Source organism: Vipera ursinii (assembly GCF_947247035.1).
Source record: "Vipera ursinii genome assembly, chromosome: 2".
Lineage (NCBI taxonomy): Eukaryota > Metazoa > Chordata > Lepidosauria > Squamata > Viperidae > Vipera > Vipera ursinii.
Genome location: NC_139513.1, coordinates 287,002,256 through 287,025,786, shown reverse-complemented (window position 1 = coordinate 287,025,786; position 23,531 = coordinate 287,002,256). Strand labels below are relative to the sequence as shown.

Here is a 23,531-nt window from a genome sequence, read left to right as displayed (position 1 = left end):
ATTGGAACACTGCTATCATCTCTCCCCTATTTCTTCTTTTCTTTAGACTAGCTAGCCAGACCCAAGTCCTGCAGCCGTTCTTCGTGTGTTTTGGTCTCCAGGCCTTGGATTGTCTTAGTTGCTCTTCTCTGCACTTTTTCCAAGCTCTCAAACATCTCTTTTGTGATATGGTGACCAAAACCAGCTGTCGTATTCCAGGTGTGGTCTTACTAGGGCTTTGTAAAGCGGTAATAGCACTTCGCCCGATCAGAGAGAAGCCTCCCTGCTTCCGACTGGACCTCTGCTGCCTTCCAGGAGTTTTTCATTTCCAGCTAACAGATTTGACGGAACCTTTTTGGAAAGTCCCTCCTCAGCCAAAAGTTTCCCGCTGGCGAAGACAGGCATACAAGCCCAAAGTGCGTTGACGGTGTTTTGATCCACATCTGTTGCATTCCAGAATCGGTTTACAGGGCAGAAAATGTGGGCTTCCGGTGCTCTTTACATGGAATATCTGTCTGCGCTTTCCATTCACCACTTGTCAACACCCTGCCTTTGATTAGTATGAGTTGCCCGCCCCTCAAAGCAGACCTTGCCAGAGAAGTGGGCTGAAAATCAATATACAAGAAGCCGCCATGGATTCTTTCGGAGGTTTTCAGTTTATGATCAAGGATAATTTTTAGGTTCCAGTTTGGAGCCTCTGTCCTGAAGGATACAGCGGATCCTCAACTTAACACCATTCATTCATTTAGCGACCATTTGAACTGAACTGTTGCAGTATCGCCATTCCATTCCGTTCCATATTTTCTATTTTATTCCGTTCCGTTCCATATTTTCTATTCCATTCCATTCCATATTTTCTTTATTCTATTCTATTCTGTTCTGTTCTGTTCTACTCTATTCTATTCTACATTTCTCTATTTCTTTTCTATTCTGTTCTGTTCTATTTTTCATTTCTCTATTCTATTCTTCATTTCTCTATTCTTTTCTTCATTTTTCTGTTCTGTCCTACTCTACTCTACTCTATACTGTAGTCTTTCTCAGAATCGGAAAGAGTGGCTCTCAACGGGTCCACAATTCTCAGAACGAATGCTAACGACCAGATGACTGCAAGGAATATAATTTGTTCCATCCTCCACCAGGATAGATGAATCATAGGCCATTTGTCCGACAGCGATTTGTCTAAAATGGTATAGCGTTTCCTGCCTCAGCAGGGGGTTGGACTAGATGACCTCCAAGGTCCCTTCCAAGTTTGTTGTTGTTGTTGTTTATTCAGCGGCTCTTTGAGTCCTCCTAAATGAAAATGCGGTGGCTCAGTGGGTTAGGACGCTGAGCTTGTCGATCAGAAGGTTGGCAGTTTGGTGGGTCGAATCCCAAGTGCCGCGTAACAGAGTGAGCGCCTGTTACTCGTCCCAGCTTCTGCCAACCTAGCAGTTCGAAAGCACGTCAAAATGCAAGTAGAAAAATAGGGACCACTACGGTGGGAAGGTAACAGCGTTCCGTGCGCCTTTGGCGTCTAGTCATGCCGGCCACGTGACCACGGAGACGTCCTCGGACAAGCGCTGGCTCTTCGGCTTTGAAACGGAGATGAGCACCGGCCCCTAGAGTCGGAAACGACTAGCACGCATGTGCAGGGGAACCTTTACCTTTTTTAAATGAAAACTGTAGCTCCTGCAAGCTACAACTACATGATTTCCCCCCCCCCCCCTCATTTGAAACCTAGGAAAAGGGTTAATTTCGCCCCAGGGTGGCATTTCCTGCTGCCAGCTTGCCTTCCTTCCATGTCATCTCTTCTCCTTTGATGAATGCTTCACCTGCCACCATCTGTGGTCCCAGCACTTAAAATGGCACCGGCCTAGCTTCCTAACCAGGGCCAAAGTAAATTAGAAAACAAAGTGGTTTCTCAAGGCACAATTCCAGTGGTCCCGTGGAGACTAATGATGCATCGAGGGGTGGGCGAAGAAGGTCTTTGAAGTTGCTTGTCAAATTTGTAACAGCTCGCCGGGAAGGACGGTGTTTCTTCGAGCTCGGGGTGACCTTGCTAAGCTCTAGAGGTTGCAGCCCAGGGCACATGTCCTGGTCCCCCTCCCCTCGGCTATTTCTTCGGAGGGAGCCCAATCAAAATATTGAAAATATTGACTAACCCCCCCCCCCAGGAGGGGGGAGAACCTCTTTGGTGTTTGACCTTTGAAGCAATCTAGGACCGTCAATAAAATAAAAAAATCGGGTGGTTAGATGGTCGGGCCTGCTGCCAATTTTGCTGTCGGGAGGATTTTGAGCCTTGAAGCAAAGATCTGAGTAACCATGGCAACCAGGAAGTCGGCTTCTGCAATCCCGCAAGCAGGAATCCATAAATCAGAGTTGCCTAAATGCAAACGCGGAGTTGCAGGTAAGAGAGGATTGCCAGGGGATGAAAACTGGCTTGCAAAAGGATTCCTTTGGAGGAAGGGATGGCCGCCTCTTGAGATGGCAAAGCAGATTTTACGCAGAGCCCTAAACAAAGATAGTTAGTTAGTTAGTTAGATAGATAGATAGATAGATAGATAGATAGATAGATAGATAGATAGATGATAGATAGATAGATAGATAGATAGATAGATAGATAGATAGATAGCAGAGGGAGAGAGATGATAGAGATGGAAATAGATATGGGAGAGAGAGAGAGAGAGAGAGATAGACAGGCAGGCAGGCAAACAGGCAGATGAGAGAGAGAGATGGAAATGGACAGATGGAAATAGGCACAGATACGGTAGGTAGATGATGGATGGATGGATTGACGGACAGATAGATAGGCAGGCAGACAAACAGATGAGATATATAGATGGAAAAGGATGGATAGATAGATAGATAGATAACCTTTATTGTCATTTTTTACTGTGGGCACAATGGCACATATTAAAAATGAAATTTAGTTGTTTGCTCTCAAAGTGTACACACATTTAAATATACTATATAAAACATATGTATACACCCACACCCTACATATACATAACAAATAAATATTAATCACTGTCCATCTTGAATACATAACGGAAGGAGGAAGCTTGAGAGTTCACAAGGTTATTGCTGTATGGAATGAAACGATGGTTGAATCTGGATGTTCTGCTTCGGATACCACGAAGCCCCCCTCCTCCCAGAAGGGAACAAGGAAAACAGGTCGTGGAGAGGGTGTGTAGTGTACCAGACAATCTTGTGGACCCAGCTCAAGCAACGCTTCTGTGCTGTGTCCTGGATGGGAGGGAGGGAACTGCCAATGATCTTTTCTGCCGTCCTCACCACTCTCTGCACTGCCTTCCTGTACGAAGCAGGGATGCTTCCAAACCAGACTGTGAAGCCATACGACAGGATGCTCTCGATCGTCCCTCTGTAGAAAGTGGTCAGGACAGGGGAAGGAAGATGTGCTTTTCTCATGCGACGCAGAAAATGCAGGCTCCGCTGTGCCCGTTTCACCCGTGTCTCGCAGTTGAGCGACCAAGCCAGCCTACTTGTTAGGGATGTCTTGCAAGGAAGGAAGACGTTAGGGTTTGGATGGGTGGATTTGCAGGTGTGTTGTTTTTTTTTTAATCCACCTGGATCAGAGGTTTACAGCTGTTACTTTTTATACAGGGTTTTTTGTTTGTTTTTTTTAAATGTAATGGATGTTCAGTCTAATGATCAACAGATGCTAAATACAAGGGCAGTGAGCATCATTGAAGGTGTCTCCCACCGTGGCAACTTTCTTAAGACTTGTGGACTTCAACTCCCACAATTCTGGCTGGCTGGGGAATTCTGGGAGTTGAAGTCCATAATAAAGCTTAAATTGTCTGGAGATTCTCACTCATCCAGGTCGTAGTTGTCTCAAATGTGCTTTCCCCCCCCCCCCGCCCCCATCAAAAGGCAACTGGACTTTCTTTAATTATTAGACTGTTCAGTGGACCTGGTTTCAGCTGCGTGTTTCTTTAGCACAGCACACATTTTAAAAATATAAAGAGAAGGAGAAACAGAATAAAGAAGAGGAATAGTGTCCTAACAACATCCAGAACAGAGTTGCTGTCATTCCTGTAGGCAAGGAGGGTAAATCAGATGCCTTTTTAATGTAAGATGGGAGCAAACCAAGGCTCTAACATTTTGTGTCAGCTGATGGAGATTCTGGGTCATCTATTTTAGAATGGAATGCAATAGAACAGAACAGAACAGAATAGAATAGAAAATATGGCATAGAATAGAATAGAATAGAATAGAATAGAATAGAATAGAATAGAATAGAATAGAATAGAATAGAATAGAATAGAATAGAATAGAATAGAAAATACGGAATAGAATAGAACAGAACAGAACAGAATAGAAAATACAGAATGGAATAGAATAGAATAGAATAGAATAGAATAGAATAGAATAGAATAGAATAGAATAGAATAGAATAGAATAGAATAGAATAGAATAGAATAGAACAGAATAGAAAATACAGAATAGAATAGAATAGAATAGAATAGAATAGAATAGAATAGAATAGAATAGAATAGAATAGAATAGAATAGAAGAATAGAAAATACGGAATAGAATAGAATAGAATAGAATAGAATAGAATAGAATAGAATAGAATAGAATAGAATAGAATAGAATAGAATAGAATAGAATAGAATAATTAATTAAATTATTATTATTATTGAATTAATTTTCTCCCAGCCATAAACTGTTGTCTCTGACTTCATTCTTAAACTCGCTAACTGTATTTTTAGCTTACTGAAAAATCAGTCGTAGCCTTAAGATGGGAAAAGAACCCTTGAAATAAGCACCAGTTCCAGGATCGTAACTTGCAGATCCCTGTACTAAGAAGTTGCGTTACTTGTTTGCTACACTCAAGTATTCATTCATCTTGATCTAAAACAATACAGATAGTCCTCAACTTAACAACGGTTCATTTGTGACCATTCAGAGTTACAACGGCACTGAAAAAGGAGGACCATTTTTCACCGTTACAACTTTTGCAGCATCCCCATAATCAAGGGATCAAAATCCAGCCACTTGGCAACTGACTCACATTTACGACGGTTACAGTGTCCCGTGGTCACGTGATTCCCTTTTGCGACCTGCCAACCAGCAAAGTCAATGGGGGAAGCCAGATTCACCTAACCACCGGGTTACTAACTTTAACAACGGCAGGGATTCGTTTAACAGCTGTGGTAAAAATGGGGCAAAACTCGTTTAACAAATGCCTCACTTAGCAACAGAAATTTGGGAGCTCCATTGTGGTCGTCTTAAGTCGAGGACCCCCTGAATTCCTGCCTTTGACTGAGTAAACATGCAAGCCTTCATGGAAAGCCACCAACAAACCACGAAGCAATTATATACCGTAGTCTTTCCTCCTTTTCTTTTAAAAATAGACTCGTGAGGCAGTCGTTGTTGGCCGTGAATCAATGTTTACATTACCTTCCTGAGGCAAAATGAGTAAAAGCTATTTTTTTTTCCATTTTAAAAAGCAATCCTGATTCTCGTCAGCATGAAACAGCATTATTAGAAGCACACTTGCAAGTAAGGGTGCTTTGTTGTATATTTGGCTGAATCTGAAGTTATTTGCCCATTTAGTCATCATTATTCTAGTGTTTTTGTGGCAGGTGCAGGCCGGAAAAACAAGGATCAACAAGCGCCATCTTGTGCGATCAGTATCTGGGTCTCACTGGCATTTTACATGTCCGCATAGAACAGGGGTCTCCAGTGTTGGCAACTTTATGACTTGTGGGATTCAACTCCCAGAATTCCTCAGCCAGCCATGCTGCCTGAGGAATTCTGGGAGTTAAAAGCCCACAAGTCTTCAAGTGGCTGGGGAATTCTGCTTCATGCTGGCTGGGGAATTCTGGGAGTTGAAGTCTAGAAATCTTCAAGTGGCTGGGGAATTCTGGGAGTTGAAGTCCACCAGTCATAAAGGGACCATGGTTCCCCCATGCTGGCTCAGGCATTCTGGGAGTTGAAGTCCATCAGTCATAAAGGGGCCATAGTTCCTCCATGCTGGCTCAGGCATTCTGGGAGTTGAAGTCCACCAGTCATAAAGGGACCATGGTTCCCCCATGCTGGCTCAGGCATTTTGGGAGTTGAAGTCCACCAGTCATAAAGGGACCATGGTTCCCCCATGCTGGCTCAGGCATTCTGGGAGTTGAAGTCCACCGGTCATAAAGGGGCCATAGTTCCTCCATGCTGGCTCAGGCATTTTGGGAGTTGAAGTCCACCAGTCATCAAGGAAGCCATGGTTCCCCCATGCTGACTCAGGAATTCTGGGAGTTGAAGTCCACCAGTCCTAACTGGGCCATGGTTCCCCACCTCTGTTTCAGATTGATCAGCATGTGTCGAGCACAGAGAACTTACCCAATTAGTCATCATCTTCGTTTTATCTGTTTTCCAGGAATTACCAGTTCTCACCTAAAAGCAGACCAGGCTTTGCTCCACAGTAAGAACGAATGTTCGGCTTCGGCTGCAGTGACACGTCGGAAACCAGCAGCCCTCAACGGCATTGCCGTCTCTTCAACACCTATCTTATCACTCTTACCTTCTCCACCACCAGCAGAAACAGGTAAACGGGTTTCCCATAATTTTGCTTCCCCCCCCCCCCAACTTTGCTCCCAAACGCACCTCGAAAAATTCAAGCCGTAGAGCAAGACGGGGCTTGCCAATCGCGAACATTTTAATTTAATTTAATTTATTAATATTTCTATACCGCCCTTCTCCCGAAGGACTCAGGGCGGTGAACAGGGCAAGAATAAAAAGACAGAATTACAAAAGTTAAAAAATAATTAAATACATGCCCACTAAAAAACAATTAATACATAGTAAAAACCCCAATAAAATACAATAAAAACCCCACCAATCCCCCATCAGGCCAGGCTGGCTTGTTCGAACAAGTATGTTTTTAGATCGCAGCGAAAGGAGCGAAGATCGGGCGCCATCCGGAGCTCAACCGGTAACTGATTCCATAGTTCCGGGGCGCCCACAGAGAAGGATCTCCCCCTGGGGGCCACCAATCGACATTCTCTGACCGGTGGCACCCTGAGGAGACCCTCTCTGTGGGAACGCACAGGGCGCAGTGAGCTTGATGCCGGCAGCAGGTGTTCCCTGAGGTACTCCGGACCCCTGCCATGTAGGGCTTTGAACACCATTACTAGCACCTTGAATCTCACCCGGAAGACAACTGGTAACCAATGCAGCTCACGGAGCAGAGGTGTAACATGGGAGTATTGGGAGACTCCCAACACAACTCTCGCGGCTGCATTCTGTACCAGTTGGAGCCTCCGGGTGGTCCTCAAGGGAAGCCCCATGTAGAGAGCGTTGCAGTAGTCTAGACGAGATGTCACGAGCACGTGAGTGACCGTGCATAAATCATCCCGGCCTAGATAGGGCCGCAACTGGCGCACCAGGCGAACCTGGGCGAAAGCCCCCCTAGTCACAGCCACTATGTGATCTTCCAAGGTGAGCCGTGAATCTAGGAGGACTCCCAAGTTGCGAGCCCTATCTACGGGGGGTAGTAATTCACCCCCTGCTGCTAACTTAACAACTGCAGTGATTCACTTAACAAGGGTGGCAAGGAAGGTCGTAAACTGGGGCAATACTCACTTAACAACTGTCTGGTTGGGCAACATAAAATTTGGGCTCTGCCGTGCTCCTGAGTCGGAGACTAGCTCTATAGCCAGGAAGAATATATCAGAATTGAATCATACTAATAACTGATGAATTAAAGTAATTTCCAATGCCTTAATTATGTCCCCACCAGCAGGAAGAGTAGAGTATATAGACTAGAACAGAACAGAACAGAACAGAACAGAACAGAACAGAACAGAACAGAACAGAACAGAACAGAATAGAATAGAATAGAATAGAATAGAATAGAATAGAATAGAATAGAATAGAAAATAAAATAAAATATGGAATGGAATAGAATAGAATAGAATAGAATAGAATAGAATAGAATAGAATAGAATAGAATAGAATAGAATAGAATAGAATAGAATAGAATAGAATAGAATAGAAAATATGGAATAGAATAGAATAGAACAGAACAGAACAGAATAGAATAGAATAGAATAGAATAGAATAGAAAATATGGAATAGAATACAGTAGAAAATATGGAATAGAATAGAATAGAATAGAATAGAATAGAATAGAATAGAATAGAATAGAATAGAAAATATGGAATAGAATAGAATAGAATAGAATAGAATAGAATAGAATAGAAAATATGGAATAGAATAGAATAGAATAGAATAGAATAGAATAGAATAGAATAGAATAGAATAGAATAGAATAGAATAGAATAGAATAGAATAGAATAGAATAGAATAGAATAGAATAGAAAATATGGAATGGAATGGAATAGAATAGAAAATATGGAATGGAATAGAATAGAATAGAATAGAATAGAATAGAATAGAATAGAATAGAATAGAATAGAAAATATGGAATAGAATAGAAAATATGGAATAGAATAGAATAGAATAGAATAGAAAATATGGAATGGAATAGAATAGAATAGAATAGAATAGAACAGAATAGAATAGAATAGAAAATATGGAATAGAATACAGTAGAAAATATGGAATAGAATAGAATAGAATAGAATAGAAAATATGGAATGGAATAGAATAGAATAGAATAGAATAGAATAGAATAGAATAGAATAGAATAGAATAGAATAGAAAATATGGAATAGAATAGAATAGAATAGAATAGAATAGAATAGAATAGAAAATATGGAATGGAATGGAATAGAATAGAAAATATGGAATGGAATAGAATAGAATAGAATAGAATAGAATAGAATAGAATAGAATAGAAAATATGGAATAGAATAGAAAATATGGAATAGAATAGAATAGAATAGAATAGAATAGAATAGAAAATATGGAATGGAATAGAATAGAATAGAATAGAATAGAATAGAAAATATGGAATAGAATAGAATAGAACAGAACAGAACAGAATAGAATAGAATAGAATAGAATAGAATAGAATAGAAAATATGGAATAGAATACAGTAGAAAATATGGAATAGAATAGAATAGAATAGAATAGAATAGAATAGAATAGAATAGAAAATATGGAATAGAATAGAATAGAATAGAATAGAATAGAATAGAATAGAAAATATGGAATAGAATAGAATAGAATAGAATAGAATAGAATAGAATAGAATAGAATAGAATAGAATAGAATAGAATAGAATAGAATAGAAAATATGGAATGGAATGGAATAGAATAGAAAATATGGAATGGAATAGAATAGAATAGAATAGAATAGAATAGAATAGAATAGAATAGAATAGAAAATATGGAATAGAATAGAAAATATGGAATAGAATAGAATAGAATAGAATAGAATAGAATAGAATAGAATAGAATAGAAAATATGGAATGGAATAGAATAGAATAGAATAGAATAGAACAGAATAGAATAGAATAGAATAGAATAGAAAATATGGAATAGAATACAGTAGAAAATATGGAATAGAATAGAATAGAATAGAATAGAAAATATGGAATGGAATAGAATAGAATAGAATAGAATAGAATAGAATAGAATAGAATAGAAAATATGGAATAGAATAGAATAGAATAGAATAGAATAGAAAATATGGAATGGAATGGAATAGAATAGAAAATATGGAATGGAATAGAATAGAATAGAATAGAATAGAATAGAATAGAATAGAATAGAATAGAATAGAATAGAATAGAATAGAATAGAATAGAAAATATGGAATAGAATAGAAAATATGGAATAGAATAGAATAGAATAGAATAGAATAGAATAGAATAGAATAGAATAGAAAATATGGAATGGAATAGAATAGAATAGAATAGAATAGAATAGAATAGAAAATATGGAATAGAATAGAATAGAATAGAATAGAATAAAAAATATGGAATAGAATAGAATAGAATAGAATAGAAAATATGGAATAGAATAGAATAGAATAGAATAGAATAGAATAGAAAATATGGAATGGAATGGAATAGAATAGAAAATATGGAATGGAATAGAATAGAATAGAATAGAATAGAATAGAATAGAATAGAATAGAATAGAAAATATGGAATAGAATAGAATAGAATAGAATAGAATAGAATAGAATAGAAAATATGGAATAGAATAGAATAGAATAGAATAGAAAATATGGAATAGAATAGAATAGAATAGAATAGAAAATATGGAATAGAATAGAATAGAATAGAATAGAATAGAATAGAATAGAGCTGGAAGGGACCTTGGAGGTCTTCTAGTCCAGCCCCCTGCTCAAACAGGAGAATCTATACCATTTCAGACAAGTGACTGTCTCTTTTTTAAAAATCTCCAGTGATGGAGCGCCCACTTTTTCTGGAGGCAACTTCTGTTCCACTGGTTATTTGTCCTCACTGTCAGGAAGTTTCTCCTTAATTCCAGGTTGCTTCTCTCTTTGTTCAGTTTCCAACCATTGTTTCTTGTCCTGCCCTCTGGTGCTTTGGAGAATAGTTTGACCCCCTCCTCTTCTTTGTGGCAGTCCCCGAAATACTGGAACGCTGCTATCATGTCTCCCCTATTTCTTCTCTTCTTTAGACTAGCCAGACCCAAGTCCCGCAGATTAGAACCAGCCCCTTAATGAACATTTTCTGATGGGTCCAGGATCCATAATGTAAAACACTGGATTATTCATATTGTTGGATCACATTAATCTCATGTTATCCGGACCATTCCAGTTTGTCTGAATCTTTCTTTGTCTGAGACTGGTAGCCCTTGATTTACCAGGACAATGGGAACCAAAATTTCTGTTGCTAAACAAGGCAGTTGTTAAGTGAGAGTCTTGCCCAATTTTGCAACTTTTTTTCTGCCGTGATTGTTAAACGAATCACCACAGTTGTTCAGTGAATCATAAAGTCAATAAGTAAACCATTGATGTTGCTTGACGGAAACCAGCTGGGAAGGTTGCCAATGAGGATATAATAATAATAATAATAATAATAATAATAATAATAATAATAATAATAATAATAATAATAATAGGAAGTTAGAACAGTTAGAACAATTAACCAGTGGAACAACCTGCCTCCAGAGGTGGTGAATGCTCCAACACTGGAGGTTTTTAAGAAGAGACTCGACAGCCATTTGCCTGAAATGGTATAAGGTTTCCTGCCTGAGCAGGGGGTTGGACTAGATGACCTCCAAGGTCCCTTCCAACTTTATAATAATAATAATAATAATAATAATAATAATAATAATAATAATAATAATAATAATAATAATAATAATGATGATGATGATGTTGGAAGGGACCTTGGAGGTCATCTAGTCCAACCCCCTGCTCAGGCAGGAAACCCTATACCATTCCAGACAAATGGCCAGTCTCTTCTTAAAAACCTCCAGTGTTGGAGCATTCACCACTTCTGGAGGCAGGTTGTTCCACCGGTTAATTGTTCTCACTGTCAGGAAGTTTCTCCTTAGTTCCAGATTGCTTCTCTCCTTGATGAGTTTCCATCTGTGGCTTCTTGTCTTGCCTTCAGGGGCTTTGGAGAAGAGCTTGCCTGCCTCTTATTTGGGATACTGGAAGACGGCTATCATGTCCCCCCTCGTCCTTCTCTTCGTTAAACTTGACATACCCAATTCCAGCAACCGTTCCTGATATGTTTTAGCCTCCAGTCCCCTGATCATCTTTGTTGCTCTTCTCTGCACTCTTTCTAGAGTCTCAACATCTTGTTTACATCGTGGTGACCAAAACCGGATGTACTATTCCAAGGGTGGCCTTACCAAGGCATTGTAAAGTGGTATTAATACTTCTCGTGATCTTGATTCTATCCCTCTGTTAATACAGCCTAGCACTGTGTTGGCTTTTTTGGCAGCTGCAGCACACAGCTGGCTCATATTGAAGTGATTGTCCACTTAGGACTCCGAGATCCCTCTCACAGTCACTACTATTGAGCAAGGTACCCCCTATACCAGGGGTCAGCAACCTGAAACAGTGAAAGAGCCACTCAGAACCGGCTCCCTCACAAAAGGAAAAACTGGAAGCCGCAAAAAAAATGTGTGCGCATGTGTGTACATGCGCGCATGTGCAGAACAGGGTTTGACTGAAGAGTGGAGCCAAGGCGAGATATGCACCTACCCTGCATATTTGAATTGATTGGTTGAACTTTTTTAGTCCCACTTTTTTTTTTTTTTTGGACTGCACATGGCAGAGGACTGGGAGCCACAGGAGATGTACTATACCTGTACATTTGGTTTTTCTTCCCTAAATGTAGAACCTTACTTTTTTCACCATTGAATTTCATTTTGTTAGATAGCGCCCAGTGTTCAAGTCTGTCCACATCCTGGGAGGCTGCGACCATGATAAGTACATGCCAATTACTTGGGGGGGGGGGGGGGGCTGCAATGGTGATAAATGTGAGGACCGGCTCTTGAGTCACTTTTTTAGTGCCATGGTAACTTCAAACAGTGACTATAAACCGGGTGTGTGTGTGTCTTCAAACATGGCCCTTTCATGACTTGTGGACTTCAACTCCCAGAATGCCTCAACCAGGCACACTGGCTAAGGCATTCTGGGAGTTGAAGTCCACCAATCATAAAAGGGCCAAATTTGAGACCCCTGGTCTGGATCCAAGCCCGCAGTTACATCAAAATGGCCGACTGAGGAATTCTGGGAGTTGAAGTCCACTAGTCATAAAAGGGCCAGGTTTGAGGACCCCTACATTATTTGACGCCACATGGTAGAAGAGCAGGTTGGGGACAAAACATAGCTGGCTAAGGAATTCTGGGAGTTGAAGTCCACACCTCTTAAAATGGCCGAGGTTGAGAAACACCAGTTTAGCTCTTTCTGAGTTAGCATTATTTCCCCCTCACATTATGTCAGGGGTCTTCAAATGCGGCCCTTTTCTGACAGATGGACTTCAACTCCCAGAATTCCTTAGCCAGGCATGCTGGCTGAGGAATTCTGGGAGTTGGAGTCCACAAGTCATAAAAGGGCCAGGTTTGAAGACCCCTGCTATAAACGAATGGTTTTAGATCAAGGATTACCTGTACTCCAGTTGGACCAGTGGAGAATATACAGGTAGTCCTCAACGTACGGCCACAATGGAGCCCAAAATTTCTGTTGCTAATTGGGACAGTCGTTAAGTGAGTTTAGCACCATTTTACGACCCATCTTGCCACAGTTATTAAGTGGATCCCTGCAGTTGTTAAAATTAGTATCACGGGTTGTTAAGCAAATCTGGCTTTCCCCATGGACTTTGCCTGTCGCAAAAGGGGATCACATGACCCCAGGACGTTGCAACGGTCACAAATATGAGTCAGTTGCTAAAGCGTCCTAATTTGGATCCCTTGACCACAGGGATAAAATAGCCGGAAGTCCCTTTTTCCAGTGCTGTTGTAACTTTAAACGGTCCCTAAATGAGGACTTCCCTGGAGCTTCTCCCTCATAGAATCGTACTTATAATAGGCGGATTAAAAATCTACCTTAAATCCAAGATACCTATTCAATCTTTCTTAAAATCTCCAGTCGGACGTGGCTGTTTTCCACAAATTATTTCGTGAAATCCTCCCTATTAGAATCAAGTTAAGGATAGCTTTGTGGTGTCTTCTTCCATGCTTTGTAAGAGGAACAAATATCAGGATTTCCTAGAAGCCAGCCTGTGTTACACAATTTGTTCTGAACAGATGCTGTTAGGATTAAATTCTCCCATCGCAACTACTTGGTTCTAAGATCTGCCGTTACTTTCGGAAGGGTTTCATCCACATTTCTTTGACTTTTAGGTGCTCAGAAGGCACTTAAAAGCTTTTAATTCCATTCTGCACTTATTTATCCAGATGTTCCCAAGAGCATCCTCCAGTTTTAATTCACTTGCCTCTTTGAAGGAGGTCGATTTCTTCCGATGCTCTGTTCCAGTCAGGTAGTCCTCGACTTTTGACTGCAACGGAGCCCGAAATTTTACGTTGCTAAGTGAGACAGGGGTTAAGAGCATCTTGCCCCGTTTTACGACCTTTTCTGATACCATTGTTAAGTGAATCGCTGCAGCTGCTAAGGTACTAACACCATTTATTAAGTGGCTCCCCTCACTGACGTGGCTCGTCAGAAGATCGCAAAAGGGGATCACGTGACCCTAGGGGGCACGCTGCGACCGTCATAACTACAGGCCGGTCATCAAGCGTCCGAATTTTGATCACGTGACCGTGGGGATGCTGCCACAGTTGGAAATATGAAAAACGGTCGTAGGTCCCTTTTTTCCAGTGCCGTTGTAACTTGGAATGGTCACTCAATGGACTGTTGTAACTTGAGTACTTCCTGTGCCGTTTATATTTATTAAGTCATAATTGACTTTTTGTCTAGGTCAGAAGTAGGCAACCTTGGCTCTTTTATGATTCGTGGACTTCAACTCCCAGAATTCCTGAGCCAGCCATGCTGAGGGAAAAAGGAGAGGTTTCCAAGCTGAGCCAGGCTGGCTCAGGAATTCTGGGAGTTGAAGTCCACGAGTCATGAAGGGGCCATAGTTCCCCCATGCTGGCTCAGGAATTCTGGGAGTTGAAGTCCATGAGTCATGAAGGGGCCATAGTTCCCCCATGCTGTCTGAGGAATTCTGGGGGTTGAAGTCCACGAGTCACAAAGGGGCCATAGTTCCCCCACCCTGGCTCAGGAATTCTGGGAGTTGAAGTCCACGAGTCATGAGGGGGCCATAGTTCCCCCATGCATGGCTCAGGAATTATGTGAGTTGAAGTCCATGAGTCATAAAAGTGCCAAGGTTGCCTACCCCTGGTCTAGGTGGTCTGCAACTATGGCCAGTCGCTGGGTACTAGGTGGCCCCCCCTCACCCATCCATGAGTCATGTGCTCTGTTTAATGACATGCACAGTCATTTAACGACCGCATTGAGAGGTGGGATTATTGTCCTGTGTGGTTGCAGGCTCCATACAGTCACAGATTGAGGACTCTACAAGTACTAGGTTTCCCAGGGCTTCCCCCACCTACGAGACACCCTCTGCCCAATTAGTAACCTTCACTTAACAACTAGGCGGGGATGAGGGTCATTAAGTAAGGCAGTCACACGGTCAGCTTGCTTAATGACTTAATGAAGAGGTCTACTTGAGGCCTACTTCCCAGAGCCTTAAGGTACACTGTGCTCCACTTAACAACCCAATGCGACCACTTCACCACCACGTTGGGGCTGTTAAGTGAGTCAGTCACGGCCATCACTTGTGCCCGGAACGGGGCCAGGCTCCGTTAAACGGTCATAGTTTGAGGAAGACCTGCATTAGAGAACACTCCTCCACCGTTTCATCCTCCATAAGTCGAAAGGACATAAAAGGGAGGAACGGACGCCACGCCGTGCCTCATTATTTTCAGCAAGGATGCTGTCTGAGCGGCGGATGCAAATCCAATTAAAATAAAATGAACTACTGGATGTTGTTTAGAAACTGATCTTCTCCTAGTGCAGGGGTAGGCAACCTTGGCTCTTTTATGACTCGTGGACTTCAACTCCCAGAATTCCTGAATTGAAGTCCACGAGTCATAAAAGAGCCAAGGTTGCCTACCCCTGTCCTAGTGACTCTTTCTCTGCACACCCGAAGGGCCTCCTCGAGCGAGGTGTCCATCCTCCAGGATGAGAGAGAGAACTGGGCGTGGAGTATCTTGTGGAGCGTCTTCTCCTGAAGGCCAGATTGGGGTCAGCCTGGCTTCAGTCCACGTCATCAATTTTTATCTCATTTATTTTCTGTTTTATCTGTTTGTATCCCGCCTTTCTTGTTTTTATAAGGCGGTGAACTTCCCAGACGTTCTTCTCCTTCTCCTGTTTTCCCAAAAAAAAACCCTGTGTGGTAGATTGGGCTGAGAGAGGGGGGACTGGCCCAAAGTCGCCCAGTTGGCTTTCATGGCTAAGGTGGGACTAGAACTCACCGTCTCCTGGTGATTGGCCCACAGTCGCCCAGTTGGCTTTCATGGCTAAGGTGGGACTAGAACTCACCGTCTCCTGGTAACTAGCCCAAAGTCGCCCAGTTGGCTTTCATGGCTAAGGTGGGACTAGAACTCACCGTCTCCTGGTAACTGGTCCAAAGTCGCCCAGTTGGCTTTCATGGCTAAGGTGGGACTAGAACTCACCGTCTCCTGGTGACTGGCCCAAAGTCGCCCAGTTGGCTTTCATGGCTAAGGTGGGACTAGAACTCACCGTCTCCTAGTGACTGGCCCAAAGTCGCCCAGTTGGCTTTCATGGCTAAGGTGGGACTAGAACTCACCGTCTCCTGGTGACTGGCCCAAAGTCGCCCAGTTGGTTTTCATGGCTAAGGTGGGACTAGAACTCACCATCTCCTGGTGATTGGCCCAAAGTCGCCCAGTTGGCTTTCATGGCTAAGGTGGGACTAGAACTCACTGTCTCCTGGTAACTAGCCCAAAGTCGCCCAGTTGGCTTTCATGGCTAAGGTGGGACTAGAACTCACCGTCTCCTGGTAACTGGTCCAAAGTCGCCCATTGGCTTTCATGGCTAAGGTGGGACTAGAACTCACCGTCTCCTGGTAACTGGCCCAAAGTCGCCCAGTTGGCTTTCATGGCTAAGGTGGGACTAGAACTCACCATCTCCTGGTGACTGGCCCAAAGTCGCCCAGTTGGCTTTCATGGCTAAGGTGGGACTAGAACTCACCGTCTCCTAGTGACTGGCCCAAAGTCGCCCAGCTGGCTTACATGGCTAAGGTAGGACTACAAGTCATGCTCTCTTGCTGACAGGCTTGGTGCCTTAACCACTACACCAAACTGGTTCCTCTTAGTCCTTTGTCATTAAATTATTACTAGTCTATTTTTTCTGGCCAGAGTGGGATTGATGTTACCTCCTGACTTTGCATGTTTTATGGATTCTGTACTGACTTGAAATCTTGTTGAGTGTGGCAGGCTATAAATAATTTAAATGGCTCTGATATAAATAAACTAGTTTAAAGACTTGCTGATATGAGTCCATTTTTCTTAGGAAGGGCAAAAAGCATCTGGATTGCTCAAGCCAATTCCTTCTAAAGAACCTTAACTCCAGAATGTTAGAAAATAAAAACAGAATTTCTCTGCAAGATTCTCTCTCCGAATCCATTCATTGTCTCAGCATCCTCAGGTAGAATTAGTGACAAAGGGACAAGTATCAATGACTATAATTTTAGATGTATCTTCCCAATAATTCCAAAATGCTCCCTTTTCCATTTTCCTAGGCCCGGGGTAGGCAACCTTGGCTCTTTTACGACTCGTGGACTTCAACTCCCAGAATTCCTGAGCCAGCATGGCTCAGCTTGGAAACCTCTCCCTTTTCCCTCAGCATGGCTGGCTCAGGAATTCTGGGAGTTGAAGTCCACAACTCGTAAAAGAACCAAGGTTGCCTACCCCGGGTCTAGGCCATTTTTTTTTCAACTTTTACTCATGAATGTCTGTGGCAATTCTCAGTCATCCAGGTTATGGTTGTCCCACAGGCATTGGTGGGATTCAGCCGGTTCGCACCGGTTCAGTAGAACCGGCAGCTAAATTTTGCTGAGTTCGGAGAACCAGCTGAATGCACACTGCTTCCGGAAGTCCAATTTAGGCCTCGGAGGCCTGGAGGAGGACTCCTAGGCCTAGAATTGCCTGCCGGAAGTGCATGGATGCCACTTCCGGAAGTCCATTCTTGGCCTTGGAGGCCGGGAGGAGGCCTCCCAGAACGGCTCACCCAAAATGCATGGTTGCCACTTCCGGAAGTCCGTTCTAGGCCTTGGCGGCCCAGGGCTGCATCCAATAAGAGAACTGGTTGTTCAGGAATTTGAATCCCACCACTGCCCACAGGTGCTTTTTTTCACGAGACACCTGGACTCCCCACCATCCAGTCTGAGCTGACGAAGCTTCTTGGATGAGAAGCGAAATGTCTTCAAAGAAAACCAAAGTCCAGTTGCCTCGGGGGGGAAAGCACCTTTGGGACTCTACTCATGGATTTTCAGCTTCCGTAAATGTTGACTTTGGCCCGCATTAATCATCATTCATCAGATATTTTGCAGGGCGGCGTGTTGGGTAACCAACGTTCCCCATCTTACTCGACTCTTGACCAGGGGTAATCTCTCTTCTCTTTTGTCTTCTCCAGCCAGCTCGACCCTGAAGAAGAGATTCAAGCGGTGCGAAATCGAAGCAATCCAGTGCGAGGTGCGTAAGATGTGCAGCTACACCAAGGTCCTCTCCACAAAGAAGAACTTGGACCACGTCAACAAAATCCTGAAAGCCAAACGGTTGCAGAGACAATCCAAGACGGGGAATAATTTTGTCAAGAAGCGGCGAGGCCGTCCTCGGAAACAGCCCCCTTCGTTTGACGACGACTCCAGAGACCAAATGCCTGTGCTGGAGAAGTGCGTTGACCTGCCTTGCAAACGAGGTCAGCGGCTTCTCTTGAACTCGGCGGTCCTGGAACAGGCAAGCGGTCAAGATCCGGTGGCAGCCACCATTGAGGCGGTGGTGCACATGGCCCGAGAAACTTCTCAGTCTCCCCTCCTCCCGGTCCCTCCGCCTCGGACGCCCAGGGTCGGAAAGCGGAAAAGCAAGTCACAGCCGCATCCAGAGGACGAGGAAGATGAAGTGAAGGGGAAAAGGCATCGGAAAAACAGAGTGAGTGAGAACGAACACCTTCCCTAGTGTCCAAGATGGTCAACGCAAGACAGGAGGGGGAGAAACGTTCCGCCAGTAGGCCAGAGTGGACATTTCTACAGACTCGCTCTGGATGTCAGTAGCACAGCAGTCCTGAAGAATCCAGATGCAATTGGATCACTCCCTTGTCATCATTACAATAAGAACTCAACTGTGATGGGAACCCCTTGGTTAATAACAGGGGAGGAGGTACGGAAGACGTTCTTCAAACTTAACTGAGTTTCGCTTTTTTTTATGTTCTTGTTGTTCCGACGAGTCACCCTTGTTCTTGTGTCTCCAGAAGTCGTTCTCTTCCCCCCCCCCCCCAATGGTAGGAGAACGTGGTGTCCTTCCTTGCCAGTGTGGTCAACATCTTTTCTCAAATGATGTTCTTGCCCCCTTTTTCGGTAGATCATTGAAATCACCAGCAGCATTTTGGGACAGCGAAAGGGGTGGGAGGAATGTCTTCCCCCGCTCACCACTCTTAAGTCACAGGAGTTCTACCCGGCAACTGAGATGCCAGGTTACATCTGAAAATTGCATCCCCTTTTTTCAATAATAATAATAATAATGCAAGTTCCTCAAATGCGTGTTTCCTTTTTCACAAGGCTTCAGATTGGGTCTGGGAACATGAAAAGGAACATTTGCCCAGGCTGATGGTCACTAAAGGTCTAATCCCAGGGGTCTTCAAACTTGGCAACTTTAAGACTAATAATAATAATAAGTTGGAAGGGACCTTAGAGGTCATCTAGTCCAACCCCCTGCTCAGGCAGGAAACCCTATACCATTTCAGGCAAATGGCTGTCCAGTCTCTTCTTAAAAGCCTCCAGTGTTGGAGCATTCACCACCTCTGGAGGCAGGTTGTTCCACTGGTTAATTGTTCTAACTGTCAGGAAGTTTCTCCTTAGTTCTAGGTTGCTTCTCTCCTTGATTGGTTTCCATCCGTTGCTTCTTGTCCTGCTTTCAGGTGCTTTGGAGAAGAGCTTGACTGCCTCTTCTTTGGGGCAGCCCCTGAGATATTGGAACACTGCTATCATGTCACCCCTCACCCTTCTCTTCGTTAAATTACACATACCCAATTCCAGCAACCTTTCCCTATATGTTTTAGCCTCCAGTCCCCCAATCATCTTTGTTGCTCTTCTCTGTACCCTTTCTAGAGTCTCGACATCTTTTTTACATCCTGGTGACCAAAACTGGATGCACTATTCCAAGTGTGGCCTTACCAAGGCCTTGTAAAGTGGTATTAGTACTTCACTTGATCTTGATTCTATCCCTCTGTTAATGCAGCCTAGCACTGTGTTGGCTTTTTTGGCAGCTGCCGCACACAGCTGGCTGATATTTAAGTGATTGTCCACTAGGACTCCGAGATCCCTCTTGTGGACTTCAACTCCCAGAATTCCTCAGCCTGGCTGGCTGGCTGAGGAATTCTGGGAGTTGAGGTCCACAAGTCTTGAAGTTGCCAAGGTTGAAGATCCTTGTTCTAAGCCTAACCCAGTCTTACGCGATCTTTGCCACTAATTTTGAAGAGTATTGATTTTCTCTCTTCCATAGATGGCCCGATGAAAAGGAAATTGGTTCCCAAAACGGGCTACGTAGGCAGAAAATTAAATTATTAAATTATTAAATTAAAATACGGAGTCACACAGGATAGGAGAAAGGATCCTTTTTAGTCCTCAAGAGCTTGTGCTGGTCTCTCTCAACCAGTTGCTGCCCAGCAGGTTGTGCATTTACAAAATGGCTGCCAGGGCTTGTCGCTTCATTTGAAAACTCAATTCGTTATTTTATTTTATTTTTTATTTTTTATTACCTGTCCCAACTGGAAGTGCTCCGAAAGTCGACTGGCTGGATAGGGAACAAGAATTTTCCAACAGCCTCAATCTGTTAGTCGATTGGGAGAAAATGGAGACGCCTGCGAAGGTGTCTTCAAAAGAAACAAAAGCAAAACCAAAATCAAAATGGCGGCCACAGCTACGCGATGCTCCTTTTGTGTATGCACACAACATACCTAAAATTGAAGATGGCAATTGGGGCAGGGGGTGGGGGAGAGTTTTGACCCTCAGCTTGGTTCTGTTGATTCACTTGTGAATGCCCTTGTAAGCTTTGGGGTTGGGGGAAGGAATGTACAGTGATGCTATTTTCGAGAGGCAACAAATCTTAAAAGGATCCAAGCCAGAAAAATAGAGGCTACTCAAAACAAATTCGTGCTAAGGATGAGAAATATTTCTGCAATTTGTGCCCAACGCTGGTTGTTGTTGTTGTTTTTTGTTTTTTGTTGTTGTTTTCCAATACAGTGAAGGAGAAAACAAAATAGGAAAAGCCATTTTGAAGTCATAATTCACCAGGGGGGGGGGAATCTTAACAGATGAAAACTGTGTTAAAATTTCTCAACAGAGAACTTCTACGTGAAAATTTTTAAAACGACCAAGTGTTCTTATCTAATAATAATAACAATAATAATGTTAAAAAAAATCTAGATGTTCAAAAGATAGCGTTTGAATTAATGCCACTCTGGAGGTTTTTCCTTCCAAGATGTGGTTGCCTTAATAAATTGAAAAATATTTGGGGTGGGGATGTTGTTTGTTTTTTTCCTGTATATAATGTAATTATGAAGACGAAGGGAGAAATCACATCCGCAAGGAGCCCTACTTTCTTTTCTTTTTTTAAAAAAAAATGTCATTTCCAATTGACCAGATCGAATACATATCATCCCTTTCACTGTGTTGTTGGCTTCTGTTTCTGAAGCAGATTTGATTCGCTCACTCAGTACATTGTTTCTTCTTGTTTTGCTTTAAGCAGCATATTTTATAGCATCTTTTCACCCAAGAAAAGAGAAAAATACAAAAAAAAAACAAAGGAAGATAAGGGCAGTTGTTGATAACTTCCTTTCCGTTTCCCCCCCCCCCCATTAATTTCATCTTATTGGAAAAAAGCAGGGCATGATGTATGCAATAACCTCAGATGGAAGAATAAATTTTAGCCAAAAAAAAATAATCAAATAGGTGAAGGCAGTTGCTGAGTTTGGATTCAACATGGGGATGATAATATTTTAGGAATATTTAGAACCGGACATTCTCCTTCTTAAAAAATTCAGTAGATATCCAGTTTTCGGTAACCGTTACCCTTACTCCTAAGATCATTCCACTGTTTGTGAAGCAAAAAAATCTATCTTTGCAACCATTAGCAAGGCCCCCCCTTAAGACCAGAAGTATCCTATTTTTGATCAGATAGGATTCCTCAACAATACAAAGCTCAAAGGGAATGGAATCGGATCAAAAATGAAAACGGATCTCATTCCAGTAAAACAGGGGCCTTCAAATTTGGCCCTTTTATGACTTGTGGACTTCAACTCCCAGAATTCCTCAGCCAGTGTGGGATTCTGGGAGTTGAAGTCCGCCAGTCATAAAAGGGCCAGGTTTGAAGACCCCTGTTCTAAGTGATAAAATGTCCTACAGACCACATCTTTCATTGCCCACATGCTCCCCACCCTCTTAGTGTATCTGCTCCATCCGTGCTGTGATTTGGCAAAAATCCTCCTCGTCTTTCAAGGACACGTTTCATCAGTCCTAGCAGTGTCAGCATCTCGGTTTTCATTCCCACGTTGCCATAATCCCAGTAAATTTGGAGTAGAGCCAAACTCCAGCATCCACTTCTTCTCCAGAGACTAGTGTTTCATTGCATAGGTGTTTTGGATGCTATCAAAATAGGGGACTCTTTTTTTTTTTTTTTAGTGAGATGGATGGATTGATTTGGATTGCCCTCTACCTCTGCACCAAAGGAAGATGATATTAACTAAACAATAGCGATGATAAATAAAACCAGAGGACAGATAATACCTATAGTACGCTAGAGCAGGGGTAGGCAACCTTGGCTCTTTTATGACTCGTGGACTTCAACTCCCAGAATTCCTGAGCTAGCCATGCTGAGGAGAAATGTAGAGGTTTCCATGCTGAGCCATGCTGGCTCAGGAATTCTGGAAGTTGAAGTACATGAGTCATAAAAGAGCCCAGGTTGCCTACCCCTGGCCTAGTGCAGAGGTCTTCAAACTTGGCTCATTTATGACTCATGGACTTCAATTCCCAGAATTCCTGAACCAGCATGAAAGAGCCAAAGTTGCCTAGAGCAATTGTAGACATGGCTCCAAAGCAGTGTAAGGAAGACCAACTTCTGCCAAGCCTTTTGAGAAGTCGATAGGTGAGGATGCAAGGAACAGTTCAAGTAAATCTACACTGAGTGTCCTGTCTTGATGCAAGCCAACGCAGATGGTTGACTACAGGTTGTAGACCTTCAAGCAATACCATTTTAGTTTATCAAATCCCTTTTGGAGAAAATGACAGACCCACTGAAATAGCCATTATGAATTCTCTCCCTCTCTGAATTCACAGGTTTCTGGAAACTCATTTTAACTCGTCTTTTCACTTAATTTTAGTTTGAATTTCTCTTTCCTTGCAACAAAAGGATTAACTCTTCAGAAGCAGAACGAAGGAATCTCTTGGGCGATTTTTGAACTTGAGATGTTGAGCTTTTAGGTGGTAATTGTTTTCTTGGGGATTTGATCACCGGCAAAGGTCCTCTGAAGCCATTTTGTTTCTTTCACCGATATTTAATGGATGAATTTTGTCTGATACCTCACTGTGCATATATCTGCTCATAGGTACACTTGCAATTTGTTCCCCTGACAATGATGGACGCCTTCGGTGACTTCATTTACATATTGGTAAAGGATTGTTCTGTCATTGCTCCCTTCAAAACTTAATAATTTTTACATGTAAAATACTTTGCCTCATTTCCTATCATAGATGCATTGAAGTTAAAATCCTGCATCCTTTTCAACTTTCAGAATTTCAAAATAGTAGTATTTTTGAAGACTGGATTAAGATAAGTGACCAGTTGTGTTTTATATCTGGGGAACATCTAAAAACAATTACTACAATTATTACAAATTATTCAGACTTAGCAGTTAAAAAATAGG

At 42.5% G+C, this 23,531-nt stretch overlaps 1 protein-coding gene across 1 annotated transcript in view; it reads left to right on the top strand.

Moving 5' to 3' along the window:
• SETBP1 (SET binding protein 1) overlaps positions 1-18,571 on the top strand; it is a gene marked incomplete at its 3' end in the record, with an annotated part of 272,853 nt that extends 254,282 nt beyond the window's left edge. Inside the window, exons 4-5 of the mRNA XM_083354827.1 lie at positions 6,353-6,520; positions 18,030-18,571. Of these exons, the coding sequence (XP_083210953.1) occupies positions 6,353-6,520; positions 18,030-18,571 (710 nt within the window). The remainder of the gene's footprint in view (positions 1-6,352; positions 6,521-18,029) is intronic.
• Between the last annotated feature and the right edge of the window lie 4,960 nt (positions 18,572-23,531).